Source organism: Balearica regulorum, chromosome 4 (genome assembly GCF_011004875.1).
Source record: "Balearica regulorum gibbericeps isolate bBalReg1 chromosome 4, bBalReg1.pri, whole genome shotgun sequence".
Lineage (NCBI taxonomy): Eukaryota > Metazoa > Chordata > Aves > Gruiformes > Gruidae > Balearica > Balearica regulorum.
In genome coordinates this window covers 32,740,472-32,754,641 of record NC_046187.1, presented here as the reverse complement: position 1 = coordinate 32,754,641, position 14,170 = coordinate 32,740,472, and the positions used below count along the sequence as shown (strand labels likewise).

The following is a 14,170-nucleotide window of genomic DNA, read 5'->3' as shown; positions in this document are numbered from 1 at the left end:
CAAAAACAAAAACAACCCCAAAACTTTAAATCTTCTTTGAAACCATGTTTAAATGTTCTTGTTCCAGATTTAAAGCTTCACATAAACACTGGACAGCAGGATGACAATTTTAAACCAAGAGAGCACCTAAAAACATACCATAGGTAAAAATGAAATCAATAATCTCTCCACTTCGTAAAAATGTAGAAACCCTGTCAGCAACAGTAGTACACTCGGAACGAACAAGGTGAAAAGGAGCATCTAGAACACCCAAGAGGCTTGCTACGCTACTTCTCTTTATTGCCCATTCTCTCATTTGTATGGATGGCCACTGCATGACAAGATGCCTGTGATAGTTCTCTTATCTTCCTTTTACCACTGCTGCCAGCTGAAGTCGTCATTGCTGCCAAAGACCAAGAAAAATCCTAGGATCGTGGCAAAGATGACTGTATTCCCCGTAAGAACAAGTGCGCACGCGCCCCAGTAAATCTGTGAACAAGGGGAATTTAGTTAGACACGTTTTGAACTGAATACCAACAAGACAAAAGGTAACATCTTAACGTCACATTAGAGACAAAGTTCAGTAACAGGTCTGTGATGCAGAAGGTGGTATGTGGTTACGCCAAGAAAGCTGGTTTTACCCTAAACAACTTGACCAATTCAATTAGCCAAGCAGCACTGCAAGTTTCTTCTAGCCGTGTTCAAAGCGCTAGCTAGCAGGCACAGCTGTCTTGCTGTAACATCCAAAAATAGTAAAGTAAGGCTAGGCAACAGCATCACACACATGTGCAGCCCAGCTGTACTTGCTAACCATGCTGTAAGACCTTTTTAAACAGACATTTAAGGATTCAGCTCTTCAAAATGCCAGCAGATATCCCAGTAACAAAAAAGGAGGTGAATGTTTTCCAAGGAGAGTAAGTGGATTACTCAAAGGGTGTGAGGCATTCAAACTGACTGTCTGAGGTGTTCTTGCCTAAAGAGATTTTAGGAAAGTGTACTCCATGTTTTTTGACTTAGTAGTGCTCTCCGAAATTCACACAAACAAGATCATCTTTTAAAGGATTTTAGTGAAAAGCTATGTACTAGGAAAGATGTAATGCCAACTCAGAAGTTTAAAAAATACCAGTATCATTTCCAGCGAGTGCAAAAATGCATTGTTTGTTCATGCTGCTTTAGTTCAACTACTCCACAAATTGGCTTCAAAGTATTATTTTATATTTGGTTACTTGCCTGTTAAGTTTTTACACTATTTTCTACGTCATTTTGTCTGCAATGCATATAGGCTGTTAGGGTTTATTCCATGACCACGTGAAGCAATTGGCAATCACGACATTCTGCCATGCTTCCGTTTCTAGTATTAGCTTTTCTAGTCAAAAAAACTTTCATTCTCTTTCCACTGCAGGCCTCTTAAGAATGCGCTTATAAAAGTTGCTTAGTGCATGAGAGCTCTGCCTCCAGAAAAAAACATAAAGAACAAAGTTTTCTAGAAAAAATATAAAATCATAGATTGAAATATTACTAACCAGTTCTGCTCTTGCAAACACTATTGGTAGCCCAAATGCTGAGACCACAATGCCTGTCGTAAGAAATATTGCTAGCTCCTTGCAGGCATTACTTGTAGCGTCTGTGTCATCTACTAATCTTCTTGCTATGCAGTACGGGATAGGAGAAAGGATGTAAAAAAACAGAACAAACAGCGGCCAGTACTGGCTGAAAAAGAAAGGAGAAGAAAAGTTAAAGTTAACTTACTTATTTCCTGTTCTTCCTAAAATCAATGCAAGGCACTTTCCCCATCCAGCATTCACATTTGGGAAAGACAGGCACCAGCCCAGAGAAAGTAAATCCTTCACTTCAGAACAGGCTGACATTAATCCCACAGACCATGTTTGTGAGCGGCTTCAGCTGACCTCGATGGCAGCAGCAGTAGAGAGCTCATGAACAGGATATTCATAAAGCAAGATTTCTCTAAGCCAGCCCAAATCTAATGCCACCTAACAAGATGAGCTTAACTCTTAAGTTTAACTTGTCAGCTTTACTTAAGAATTGCAGAGATACCTCTTGCAGAGCCCTCACGTCATTTTGCCCATAAGTTTTCAGTTCACATACATATTCACAGAGTATTGTTCTCAGCTGCCATGGGGCACCAAGACTTTTCCCCCCCAATCTGAACACAACTAACAAAAACCTACAAAAATTCCACCATCGTATTTGGTAATGTTTTCTTTTATTGCTTGCAGCTCGCCAGACTAGATTTCTCAGACACACCAATGCAGCTGCGCATTGTTTCAGTAACACTTTATTGCATTGTTCGAAGGGTGACTGCATAATGAGCTCCTTCCTAAGGTTTTGTGTCACCAGCCCTGGTCTTATAACAAAAAAAAAAAAAAAAAAAAAAAAAAAGAAGAGAGCTAGCATAAGAAAGCTAGTCATATATGTAGAAAACTGTAATTCACAACCACTAACAGAAGGACTATCAACAGGATATTTGATATTTAACATTAAATAAGTTGATTTAAAATATTTTCTGTAAAGTCAGCATTCATTTGCAAAGAGTCAAAGCCACAGGCCTAACTTTCTGAACTTTTGGTCTATTACTGCCTTTCTCCCAGACACCAAGAGACAGAAATCAATAGACTGAAAGTAGAGGTAGCAGCTGCAATTAGTCCAGACACTACATTACCAAGCGTGGTACGCAGCCACGGGTCCACCTGACCGTCACCTATAGCCCAGCTACCACTAAGTAGCCAGAGGAAATGCAAATGCTGCCCTGATAATTCACAGTTGCTGTCTACTTCAGGAGATGCTACCTGCTTAGCAGCCACAGAGGAACAACATTGGAAACACGTTTGGACAGTACATTCTTTAACAGTTTGCAGCCTAGCCTGGTAATTTAACTTTTGTTGCCTTCCCTGTTATGATGAATTAACTCCTGGATGGTCTTTTTTTCCCACCCCAATCTTTTAAAGCCAAAAAAAGCCAAAACCAAACCCTCTTACACACACAGGGCATATCAGTCCATAACTGCGAAAGCCAAACTATTATGGAATTATAGACATGCGAAAAGAAATGAAGAATAGGAAGAGAGCGCACGTTACTTGTATTGGGGAAGGGCACATCCAAGCATCAAGAACATTAGTCCGACTGCTCCCCCAAAGGACAGGCTAATCAGGGCTACAACGAGAACACAAACGGACAGCAGGTGAAGGGTTCCGTGCACTGGATAAAACACCGACCACAACCTTCAAACAACGCCACCGAGACTCTGCCATGGCGAGAGCCCGGGCCCGGGGCCCGCCGCGCTGCTCCCGCCCCTCTCCCCCCCGCCGAGGCGGCGCTCCCACCGGCCCCGGGCCCGGGCGGGGAGCAGGGCGGGCGGCCCCGCTCCTCTCTGGAGGCAGAGGGCGGCTCAGGGCAGCCCCGGACGCCCGGCAGAGCGGGACTCGCCGGCTCCCGCGGCGGCTGCCGGCCCCTCCCGCCCGAGGCGGGCCGCACGGCCCCCTCACCGCCCCTCCTTGGGAGGGCCGCCCCGCACCCGCACGGCCCGCCAGGCCTCCCACGGGGGTGCGGCCCCACCGGCGGAGGCCCCGGGACCGCCCTGCCCACCGCAGGGCCTCCGCAAGGCGGTGGGGCGCCCGGCGCTGCGCGGCCCCCCTAGGCGGGGGGAGCGGGGGGATGTGCGCCCCGCCGCCGTTGCCAGGGCAACTGCTCCGCCCCCGCGCACCTTTGATGCCGGCCATGGCGCCGCCCGTCCCGCGAGCCGCACAGGCCGAGCGGCGCGCGCTGGGAAGCGGAACTGGCGCGGCCCGGAGCCACTTCCGGGAGAGAAAAGCGCAAGCGCGGAACGCGCCCCGCCCTTTCTCCTCGCGTGCTCCGGCCACGTGACGCACGCTACGTGTTGCGCGCGTGATGGGCCAGCGGCGCCAGCCCCGCCCCCTCCCCGGAGCGCGGGAAGCGGCCGCGCCGCGGGAGGGCCCTTTGCTTCGAGTGACGGCGCGGCCGCTTCCGCTCTGCCCATTGGTCCTGCTGGCTACTGGGGCGGGGCTTCAGGGCGGTCCCGCGGTGCGTGTGCTCCTCTCCAGGTCCCGCCCCTTCCGTCAGGATCAGCCAATGAGAAGCGCCGCGCCCGGAGAAGAGGCTTGACTCAGCGTAGGGCTGTTATGGCGGCCGTCTCGGCCCCCCCGCTCCTCCTCCTCCTCCTCTGCGCTGCTGCCGGCCCCGCGCGGAGCTGGGACCAGCTGGGTGAGACCTGCGGGCCGGTATACCAACGTCAGGCCCTCCCGGATGGAGGAGCCTGGAGCCCCGCAGCTGCACGTCCCACCTCTCCCGTCACCGTGGCGGCTTCTCACGCCCGAGCGGTGCGCAGCGCCGCTGGGTTAGCGGCGGCCCGGTCCGGGGGAGGGGGCGCGCCGGGGCCTCGCCAGGAGGGCTTCTCGGTTTGGGGCCCTTTGTGACGGCTTGTGCCGCAGCGGTAATCCCACGGTGGGGTCAGTGGCGGTTACGCGCTCCGAGAGGCCGCTATTGCGTCTTTCGTATTGTCAGCCCCTTTTTTCCTGAAGGGAGGCCCCTGTGGCTAAGGGGAACGCGTGTGGGCCGGCGCTGACCTTTGGGCTCCCTGTTTCAGGCAGGGTCCTGCTGAGGGAGGTACAGGCGCTGACCCTGCGCGTAGGTCAGTACACGACATCCCGGCGGACAGCTGCGGTCCCTCAGCTGCAGTGCACGGGAGGCACCGCGGGGTGTTCCCGCGTCCCTCAGGTGGTTCAGTGCTACAACAAAGGCTGGGATGGCTATGACGTACAGGTAACGGGTTAAAACTTGTTAAACTAATGAAATCGCCTTTCTAGGCTTGGTGACTTTTGAAGGAGAAAAGAGTTATGGGCTAGGGTGTCGGTTCAGTTTGCTTTTTGTTAGAGGATCTTTGGTGACTAAAGCTTAACCTAAATACTTCTGGGGTTTGGATTTGCTATAACTACTGTAGGTATAGCTTTGAAACATCCCTGAAGGCTCTAATGTAAAAACACTGCGTAGCAAACCTCTGTTGGCTTTAACTAAAATGTTGCTCGAGTTCATAAAATCAGGCTTGGGAACCCTTGAGGATGCTTTTGCTTTGGTATTGCTGTGTGGATTTCCCATCTTTAGAGTAAAAGGGCTATAGATATTTGCATCACTTCAGCTCTCCAATTTAAAAACTAATTCAGACTTACGTGGCTTTCTCTTGCATGTTGGTACACCAGTACTAGTCAGTAAACAGTCATGTATTTCTGTTTCGTTAGCTATTACCTAGGCTTCTGCCAATAGATTAACCAGGAATCAAGGCTGAAGATAATTTTTAAAACACAGTATTGTAAAAGTACAGTCAGATTTGAATTGGCAGTTGATACTGCTGTCCTGAATTATTAATTTAGAAACTACTTTCTTTTTTTTTTTTTATTTTCCCCAAAATATGTGTCACTTGCAGTTAGAGGTGATACCTAAGTTCACATACTTCAAGGAACCGCAGGACTGAAGAATCCGCATATATTCAACTGCAGAATCGCAATCTCATTGAGAAGTGTTGCATGTGAATGCCTTATGACATCTTTCCCAATTTTTTGATTTCTTTGTGGAATCAGGTGCACTGGATTTCAGGGTTCTATATTTTTTGTAGCTGCCATTCACTTCACATGGGAACAGGCATTTATTAAGTAACTGTTGCACAGGGCACAGGTTATTTTTAGAAGTATTCCTGTAGCTAAAGAAGGGGTACTTGAAAAACCTCTTCAGTAAAGCAAACCAAATATTCATTAACTTTTAGGATTTTAAAATCATTCTTAGTTAATTTCAAATTCCTACTCCTTTTCAAAATAAGAGCACTCACAAATTTCTTTCCCTGTGGCCTTTTAGATGATTTGTTAGCAATTACAGTTGTGTTTCAGAGCCTATTTGGGGAAGCAGATGGGTATTTTCATCTCTGGAGCAGAAGGTTTTACTTTGTGTTTATTTTCTCAGTGGCAGTGCAAAGCAGACTTGGAAAATACCTACCGTTTTGGACAAATCGAAGTGAGCTGTGAAGGCTACGATTACCCAGATGATCCTTACATCTTAAGAGGTTCCTGTAGTCTGCTGTTCACGCTAGAGCTGACTGAGGAAGGTGAAAGGAAAGTGAAGAACTCTGGAAGCTTTGGCTCTGGCTATTATCAGTCAAGGAAGGATTCTTTTGATTCTAGTGCTGGAGCGATTGTTATAATTGTTCTTCTAGTTCTCGCTTTTGGAGTATACAAGCTCTTCCTCTGTAACCAGCAGCCTCAGCAGAGTTTTGGTGACAGGGATGGATTCGCTAGGCCTTCCTGGCAGAGTCAGCAGGCACCTCCTCCTCCTGGTTTTAAGTCCAGCTTCACAGGTAGGGCTCTAAGCCTTTTATAGTACTCAAAAGAGCAAGCAGGATTGTACTGCTTTATCTGCGGGTGGGATAGACTTAAACCTAATGCATTGGCAGTTGACTCTGCTGAATTGGCTGCAGAGCCTGCAGCCACCTTTGTGCCCTATTCTTTGTTTAAAAGTGAAAATAAGAACTTGATTTCCCCCAGGCTTTCAGGGCAGGCTGTGCAGCAAGCTGCCCTTTTGAGCCTTTGAAAATCCATCTCCCTGTGCTCTGCAAACGTTCTTTTCGCACTGTGTGAAATACGAGGATTGTGACAGGGAAGAATAATTTTCATAAGTAATCTGGAAGAGAGAATAGTCTCACCTAGGCAGAAACAAAATCATGCCAAAGCAGCACTTTGAAACTTTACAGAAGAGTCCTTCAGTTCCTGGGCTGCCTGACCCCTGATTTCATTCACAAAACTGTCGGAGTTGAGTGTCGTGTACCAGTCCTCTGCTTAACAGGTGCTTCAGTGTGGTCCCAATGGCTGAAAGATGTGGTTCCTAGAGCATAGAACAGTGTCTGTGAACTATCATTAGAGGTGCAGCACCTGAATCTCACATGCTGCCTTGCATCTAAAGTTGGAAATTGTGTAAGCAGTGATAAGGGCACTGATAGGAAAAGGTGCATTTTTCCTTTTCCCAGAAAACTGATTACTTTTGTCACTTAATAAATGGACTGCCTTAGATGGTCATAGTGTCTAAGGGAAATAAATGCTATTCATCTGGTGTCTGACCAACCTATTTAATCCTGGGAACAGGTGAGATGTTCACAGCACTGGAACTTAAATTATCTTCTGACAAGTTCATAGTCCCCATCTTTTTTTTTTTTTCTTTCTGTGAGTTAGAGAAGAGATTCTATCAAGTAAATAAATAGCAAGGATTAAGTTTACTTAGTCAAAAGGCTATATTTTAGTAATGCTTGCTAATGCTTCCAGGTTTGCTCGAGCTACTTGGCCAACAGAGGGTGCCAGTATAACTCTTTTAGATACCCTTGTGCAGGGCACGTGCAGCAGAAACTTTCAGCTGTACCTGCAGCAGAAAATTAAAGGGGTTCTACTTGTATATTACTAGTGGCTTTGCAAATGAGTTCCACGTAGTTATTTCAGACTTCAGACAGTCTACGCTGTGTGTGCATGCCACTTGCCGCAGGCGTTACTGTGACAGTTACTAAGAGCCCTGGTCATAAGGCAGGGCTCGTCACACTGGGCACAGGCAAAACAGAGTGAGGAGTTACCTTTTTTTTTTCCTGTCCTGTTCCTTGTTAATTAATTGCAGCAATGCATTTTTCATTGCAGGAGTCTGAAATCTAGCAGGGGTAGGACCTTGAAAATATGTTTTCTTGAGTATTACTGAAAGTTGAGACACCTAAAATGCACATTGGGAGCCATATAAGGCTTAAATTACGGCATTTTCAATAACAAGTGCCAATGATTTCTCCTTAAATTTCAAACAGTAAGGAGGAAAACCTCTTGAATGTGGGGCTGGCTTAAAAATGTTGTTATGCTACTTTATGCATTTAGCAACTACCTTTAAATTTTGACAGTGGAACAAAAGCGCATCCCTGAGTGTTTATGTCCATATTTCAGGAATGTGTTAGTTTTTGCTTATTGTTACCATCCAGATTTTTCAATGTCTTTCACTTTTTCCTGTTAATATTTAATTTGCCTGACTTTAAATCCCCTTAACATGCAGAATGTGTCCTGTGAAACTTGTTTGGCTAGCCTATCCCAATTAAATTCTACTTTTTTCTCTGTTAGTGGTTTGTCATGATCCTTAATGTTTACTTTAGATACTTCAACAAAAAAAGACTCAGTTTTGAGTCCATGTTCAGCCACGGTGCTTTTGAACAAATGAGTTCATTCATCTCCCTGATTCACACAATTTTTACAGTAAATTAAGTCCTTTTTTTTTTTTTTGTTCCAAATCAGGATAGTTTAATAGGTATGTCATCTCAATGAGACTTTATCTTTTTCCCAATACATTCAAAATGAAATTCAACATCAAGTCCAATGTGGACTTAAACTGGTTATTTAAATTGTTTCTTTTTTTTTAGCTTCCATGACTTCAGATAATTCATACCAATCTGAAGACAAACTAGGCCCTGTATAACTTTTACATAATCTCTGGTCCACTTGTTTAGGTGGGCATATTTCAGGGAGACTGTAAGGTTCTCTTTGGTCCTTGCCTTTTACACTTCCTTATGTGTTAAACCTGTGGTTGAGCTTATTCTTGCATCCGTGTTTTTTTCTACACCAGAAAGGGATTCTGCTTTGGTTTTGCATCATCTCTTTTTATTTCTAAATGGGAGGCATTTGGTTCTGAGTCAGAACCTCATGTTATGCAGGTCACACATAAAAAATCCATGACTCGCCTCCCCCCCCACAACCCACTTGATATTCTCGCAGTTTCATCAAGGTATTTGTCAAGTATGGTGACTCACGCATAATAAAAACTTTGCGATGTGATTGCAGTTAGCATGTCTTTTGGTAACAAATAGCCGACTAGAATTACCAGGAACAATATGAAGTAATGTTAGCTGTTAGACTGAGCCACTGTTGCTCACGATGTGCAGCTGTTCTGAGTGGGATTAGCAGCAATGTGTCCTAGTGGTTATTTCACTCTTTGGTCTTACGTACTTGATTTCTGTTCCCGCGTCTGCTTCTGGCTTTCTGTGTGACCTTGAGCTGATTATTCTTCCTTCATTTCCTTTTCTATTTTTAATCTAGCTTGTCTGTTTATAAATCTGCAGGCAGGGGCTCTTTGCCATGTTTTGCAAAGGTCAGGGCTGTGAGATTGAGTGGAAGCTGATTTTTCATGTAAAACTCTTTACATCTGTGTTCATTTCTTTGTTTTTTCCTGCTTTCCAAATTGTGATGCTCTTCAAGTTAAGCTTGATCAAGAATCTACTGAAATCGGGAGGAGTTTATTTTCTAATTTTACATTATCTTTAACAGGGGAGAGTCTTGTTGCAACAGCTGGCCTGAGGATTAGGTGCCACTAACTGGTATGTTTTCCATTTTCATTTTGTTTAAGAAGGTGACAGCTTTGGGACTTCTGCCTATCGTGGAACCAATTCAGGACCAGGATTTTGGAGTGGATTAGGAACAGGAACCTTGCTAGGCTACTTGGCTGGCAGTAACAGGTAAAATATGCATGCTCTCAGATTTTAAGTATTTAAGCTCTCAGTAGGTATGCCGTATACCATGTTTATATTGTTTCTAAGCTTTCAGGCCTATATCGTTTAAGCTAGGAAATCCTACCTCTAGAACAACTTTGAGGAGCAGCCTGTAGCTCCAGAAGCAGAGACATTTTAAACATGTTTCTGGGAACAAGAATTAGGAGGGCTGAGGTACTTCACTCTGCTTTAGCTGATTACTCTGACCCAGCATGATGGCCTGCAAATTTAAAATGAGCATTTAAACAATCCATCTGCAGACTGCCTTAAAACACACATAATATATTAAGCATAAAACCTTCTGTAGATAGGTCTCTTGTATCAGTGTCATCTCTCCTGAAGTCAGTCTGGATGGCAGCTGTTCTTTTGTGAGACACAGTGTGGTCAATTAAACAGCCTTTAATCTACAGCCTCCTGTGGCCCATGTATGGAAATCCAAGAGGGGTGATTTCCCAAAGGACTTGTAGGTCATGTAAGTTGCATTTTGGAAAAATGTAACACAAACAGTATTCAAAAGCAGTTTCAGTGCTGGAGTAAACATCTGCTGGTCATATTTACTAAACACTTTTAAACATTTAAAATGCATCATTTTTAGATAAACTATTTAAAGGGAGCAATTGCTGCCATTTCAGGCTTCACTAGAGAAAATATGTGGCTCCTGCAGGCAATCAATACAGCCCAAGCAGTTTATTTGTCAAACAACTGCATGTGTATCAAGTCTAATCCTGTATGAATGCAGTAACATAACAGATTAAATATAACCACATAGAGTTTTTTATATTGAAAGTTTGGGATTGAGATCGTGTGGGCAGGAGTGTGTTAAAGCATCTTCCTCCTTTGTGAATTTGTTTGGGGTTTTTTTTTGTAATGACAGAAGCTTTATCAGAATTGCCTGTTTATTAAGGAAGTAAAAACTTGGGACATAAGAGAATTTCTAAAGTGTCCAATGTGCAGTCTTGATCTCAGAGTCAAGTAAGATGAGACTGGGACAGTGATGCCATGAACAGTAGAAATTGTCTATAAATTTACTTTGAGTAGAGCTTTAGTGGATGAAATATCCTATCTTGGACTTGATGATCTTAAAGGTCTTTTCCAAGCAAAATGATTCTATGATCTTGTTTTATTATATTAACCCTGCTAAGAATTCTTAAAAGGTATAATGTGCTAAAGGTTTTATTGACTTGATATTTCTTAAGTCTTAAATACATGACCCTTGTGTTTAAGCATTGTATTTAGGTATTATGTTGGTTCCTTGATTTCTGCACACATCCCTCATTTCAGTAGCTACCTCTTACTGCTCAAGATTAGAGGCCTAACTGAATATTTAAGTCCAAATAAATGGACAAGCTTCCTGACTTGGGCTTCTCTTTTAAAACAGTCTTCGAGTCAGTCTTCTTTTTTTCAGTCATTTGAAATTATGTGTGTGAAAAGGCTGGTACCAGAAAGTGTGAGATAGCTATTTGTAAATTTCAGCAGCAGGAAATTCCATGTCCACAGAAGCAAGTAATTTAAATCAGAGAGTCAAAGGTCATGATATGTTAGTCTTATTGATACAACCTCTTCAAAATAGTTAACAGAACAGAGGGATGTTTTCTTCTGTCTTGCATGGCTGGGATGTAGGTGTTGCCAAAATGCATTTAAGCTTCAGATGTCAAATCTACTTTCTTGTCTAACAGAATCTGAGGTCAGAATTTCAGAGGAAAAAAATTCCTTGTTTGCAATTGTTAGAATTGCTTATCCTGAAGAATGAGGTTTAACTTTCTCTTGGAAGCCTACAGGTGCTACTGTGACAACGCTGGATATCCTTGCTCTCAACATGTTAATTGCATTAATTAGGGAGCTTTCCAGCTTTGAAACAACTGCTTGCTTACAGTTTTCCCTCAGAGATGCAGTCCCTTTGTTTGGAATGGTAATCCCTTAATTTTTCATAAGGGCACTAATGAAGCCTTCCTTCTACTCTGTTTCTTCTCAGAGCACAGCCACGTTCCCCATATTACGGTATGTGGACAGATCCCACAGCTGCACCTCCAATGAACAGTCAGTCAAGCAATTCCACACAAGGTAGCAGTTCAGGAACAAGAACTGCTTCTGGTAAGGACCTATCAAAAATACATAGATGTTGAGGTTCAGCAAGCATTCTTTGTTTTATTTTGCCGCTTGGTGCAGGTGGGCATGTAACAATGTCCCTTATTTCTGTTTCCTATGGAAGTAGGGCAGCATTGTGGGGCATGAAATTCCCCACAGGCGTACAATGAGCATGGTACCACCAGCACCGGGCTTGTCTTCATCTGCAAGATACGTTAGTTTAAGGCTTTCCCCTTTGGTGTGCGCTACACATGCCCTTCTCTAGCAAACATGTACAAACATGATTTATTTGTACAAAGCAGGCCGTCTGTTCTGCAAGAACAGAATATTTTTCAGGTCCATCACCTCAATGGTTGTTGTTTTACTTTATGTGAATATGTTTAACTCATCTTGCTTACCACCTTTAGCCTTTTTAGAACTGGGGAGAGCACAGTGGAAAGACTGTGATGGAACTGACAGGTTTGTTTTTTTTCGTTTGCAGGCTTTGGGGGCACAAAAAGAAGATGAAATGCTTGATGTTACTACATCTGATTGAACTAAATCTTCCTGTGTACTAGCACTTTTTTACTTAGTAGCAGGCTTCAGAAGCGGATACGAGAAGTGTGAAGGACTAGGCAAAGAATTCCTCTTTCCCCGAGGAAATGTGGACTCTCTCTTGTTTAGGGTATTACAGGTGCTGGAACATCCACTGTTTCACAACAGCAGCTTCTCATAAGATACAAAATAAGAAGAATGGTGTTACAGTGCCTGTACTTGAGGGATTCGGGCAATGGTAGCCTTACCAGATTTTCAAGCGAGCAGCTTACTCATGTTCTGGGCTTAAATTTCATTTAATCCAGAATTTCTGAGTTTTTCTTTTTCTTGGTCCAGCATCTGAAAGGCCTTGTGTGTAATCCACCTGATATCTAAGGGGTGCTGCTCTTTGAAGCTACTTTTGTTTGTCTTTGTAAAATTCATGTGAACATTACTGTAAGTGCAGTCAGCTACTTAGCTGGGTGTTGGGGTTTTTTCTCACTGGGAAATTGTATATGTAGAAAGAGACTAACATTAATGTAATGTTTGTATCTGTGCTATGTGACTATTGGAGCCAAAATGTGCAGATCTGAGGACACTCCAAGTTTTAGGGTTAATCCAAGTGACTGTGCAAACCTGGAGGATTTTGTGTATAAATTATGAGAAAAAAAAAAAACCTGAAATGAGATGAGATGGTCCTTCTCTAATTTGGATCTTTTTCTGGAATGCTGAGGTCATTTAAATCAGGTGGCTACAGACACTTTGCCCACGTTGGGGCTCCAGACTATTCTTTTTACAGTGGATGTTAGCAATGCTGTGAAAACTTCTGATGTGAACTGGCTGATAGCTCAGGCCCTGTCTGCCCTGCTAGGTGACCTGTCCAGGACACAGTAATCCAAAGGTGCGCATTGCAAAAGGGAAGGGAGCATTCTTAATCCAAAGCTGGTGGTATCTCTAGAACATAGCAGACCTTGAGACTGAGCAAAGAAAGGAAATTGAATGTCTGATGGGGTGTACTTTCCCAAATGTACTTTTTAAAAGCAAAATGCTGTCAAAGAGTGGGAAGCAGAGAGGCCTAGCTTTGTTTTGTAATGATATTTTGGGGCTCTGAGAAGTGTTGTATAGTTCTTGTGTGACTGACTGTGCCCTGGGAGAGGCATTGCTGGAAAAAGACAGCCTTTTCTTGGGACTGGGGGAGGAGGGGAAGAGTGAAAACGGGGCTGTGTGACCACCAGGTCTTCTCCAGAGGCTGTCCTAATACAGCTTAGAAGTGTGTGTGTGTGTGCTCACAGCTTTTCTGTGCTGGCAGCAGTCCCAGAAACATAGCTTTCAGCCTTGTGAATATACTGTGTCTGGGAATTGATGTAAACTATTACAGCAAAAGCAAAGCGCTGTTTTGCTGATACAAGCAGCATGTCCACAAGGAGATTTAGCAGGTATGGTTAGTCTAGAATGCGACTTAAGTGTTACTCATGAAAAAGCAACTGTAACTATGTCCGTTCATGAGTAGAGAAATAATTGGCTCAAATAATAATGCCCGAGTTCTGGCTTAAGCAACAGCCAAAAAAAAAAAAGGCGTAGAAATCTTTAAGAAGTCAACAGAAGCAACAAAAAAAAGTGTCAAGCTTGTGTTGAAAAATGTGAAAATCTTGATAAAATTTATAACTTGAGGATAAAGTAGTAGTTTGCTGCTCAGAGCTGCTTGAGGATTGGGGAAAATGTCTTCATTTAGCAGCCTGCTTTATCAATCTAGAAAGCAGGGAAATGGCAGAGACTTTACTGTTGGCCTCTTAGAAAGCTTTACCTTTTATGAGGAAAAGTACATGATAAAGATGTATATTTTGACCAAATGTAGCAAAATAATGTATTTTAAATGTGGAGTTCTTCTAAATGTATTCAGGTTGAAACTTGTCACAGTCAATACTCCTTGCCAACTAATTACATAACAATGAAACTGGTTTTTTTGCTACCTGGGTAGTCTGAAGCTGAAGTTTGCTCTCAAATTATGATGTTATGAAA

At 43.5% G+C, this 14,170-nt stretch overlaps 2 protein-coding genes across 3 annotated transcripts; one reads left to right on the top strand and one right to left on the bottom strand.

The window, feature by feature from the left end:
- Positions 1-201: 201 nt before the first annotated feature.
- Positions 202-3,844, bottom strand: LEPROTL1 (leptin receptor overlapping transcript like 1). The gene is made up of 4 exons (XM_075751650.1): positions 3,701-3,844; positions 3,075-3,150; positions 1,503-1,689; positions 202-468 (listed from the first exon to the last, which is right to left on the bottom strand). The coding sequence occupies exons 1-4, from the start codon at positions 3,714-3,716 to the stop codon at positions 352-354; spliced, it is 396 nt and encodes a 131-aa protein (XP_075607765.1). The 5' UTR covers positions 3,717-3,844; the 3' UTR covers positions 202-351.
- Positions 3,845-4,068: 224 nt separating this feature from the next.
- On the top strand, positions 4,069-12,840 carry SARAF (store-operated calcium entry associated regulatory factor). Of its 2 annotated transcripts, none has more exons than XM_075751636.1 (6): positions 4,069-4,218; positions 4,601-4,776; positions 5,965-6,355; positions 9,415-9,520; positions 11,526-11,644; positions 12,120-12,840. In XM_075751636.1, the coding sequence occupies exons 1-6, from the start codon at positions 4,137-4,139 to the stop codon at positions 12,143-12,145; spliced, it is 900 nt and encodes a 299-aa protein (XP_075607751.1). In that variant the 5' UTR covers positions 4,069-4,136; the 3' UTR covers positions 12,146-12,840. The 2 variants fall into 2 exon arrangements, with proteins under 2 accessions (XP_075607751.1, XP_075607750.1); XM_075751635.1 differs by having other exon boundaries at positions 9,412-9,520.
- The last annotated feature ends 1,330 nt before the right edge of the window (positions 12,841-14,170 follow it).

Coding starts and splice junctions, on each gene's coding strand:
- LEPROTL1 (XM_075751650.1), bottom strand. Junction 1,690..3,074: donor TGTGCCCTTCCCCAATACAA/GTAACGTGCGCT, acceptor TTTCTTTTTCAG/CCAGTACTGGCCGCTGTTTG. Junction 469..1,502: donor TGTTTGCAAGAGCAGAACTG/GTTAGTAATATT, acceptor CCTTGTTCACAG/ATTTACTGGGGCGCGTGCGC.
- SARAF (XM_075751635.1), top strand. CDS start 4,137: ATGGCGGCCGTCTCGGCCCCCCCGCTCCTCCTCCTCCTCCTCTGCGCT. Junction 4,777..5,964: donor GGGATGGCTATGACGTACAG/GTAACGGGTTAA, acceptor TTATTTTCTCAG/TGGCAGTGCAAAGCAGACTT. Junction 11,645..12,119: donor AGGAACAAGAACTGCTTCTG/GTAAGGACCTAT, acceptor TTTCGTTTGCAG/GCTTTGGGGGCACAAAAAGA.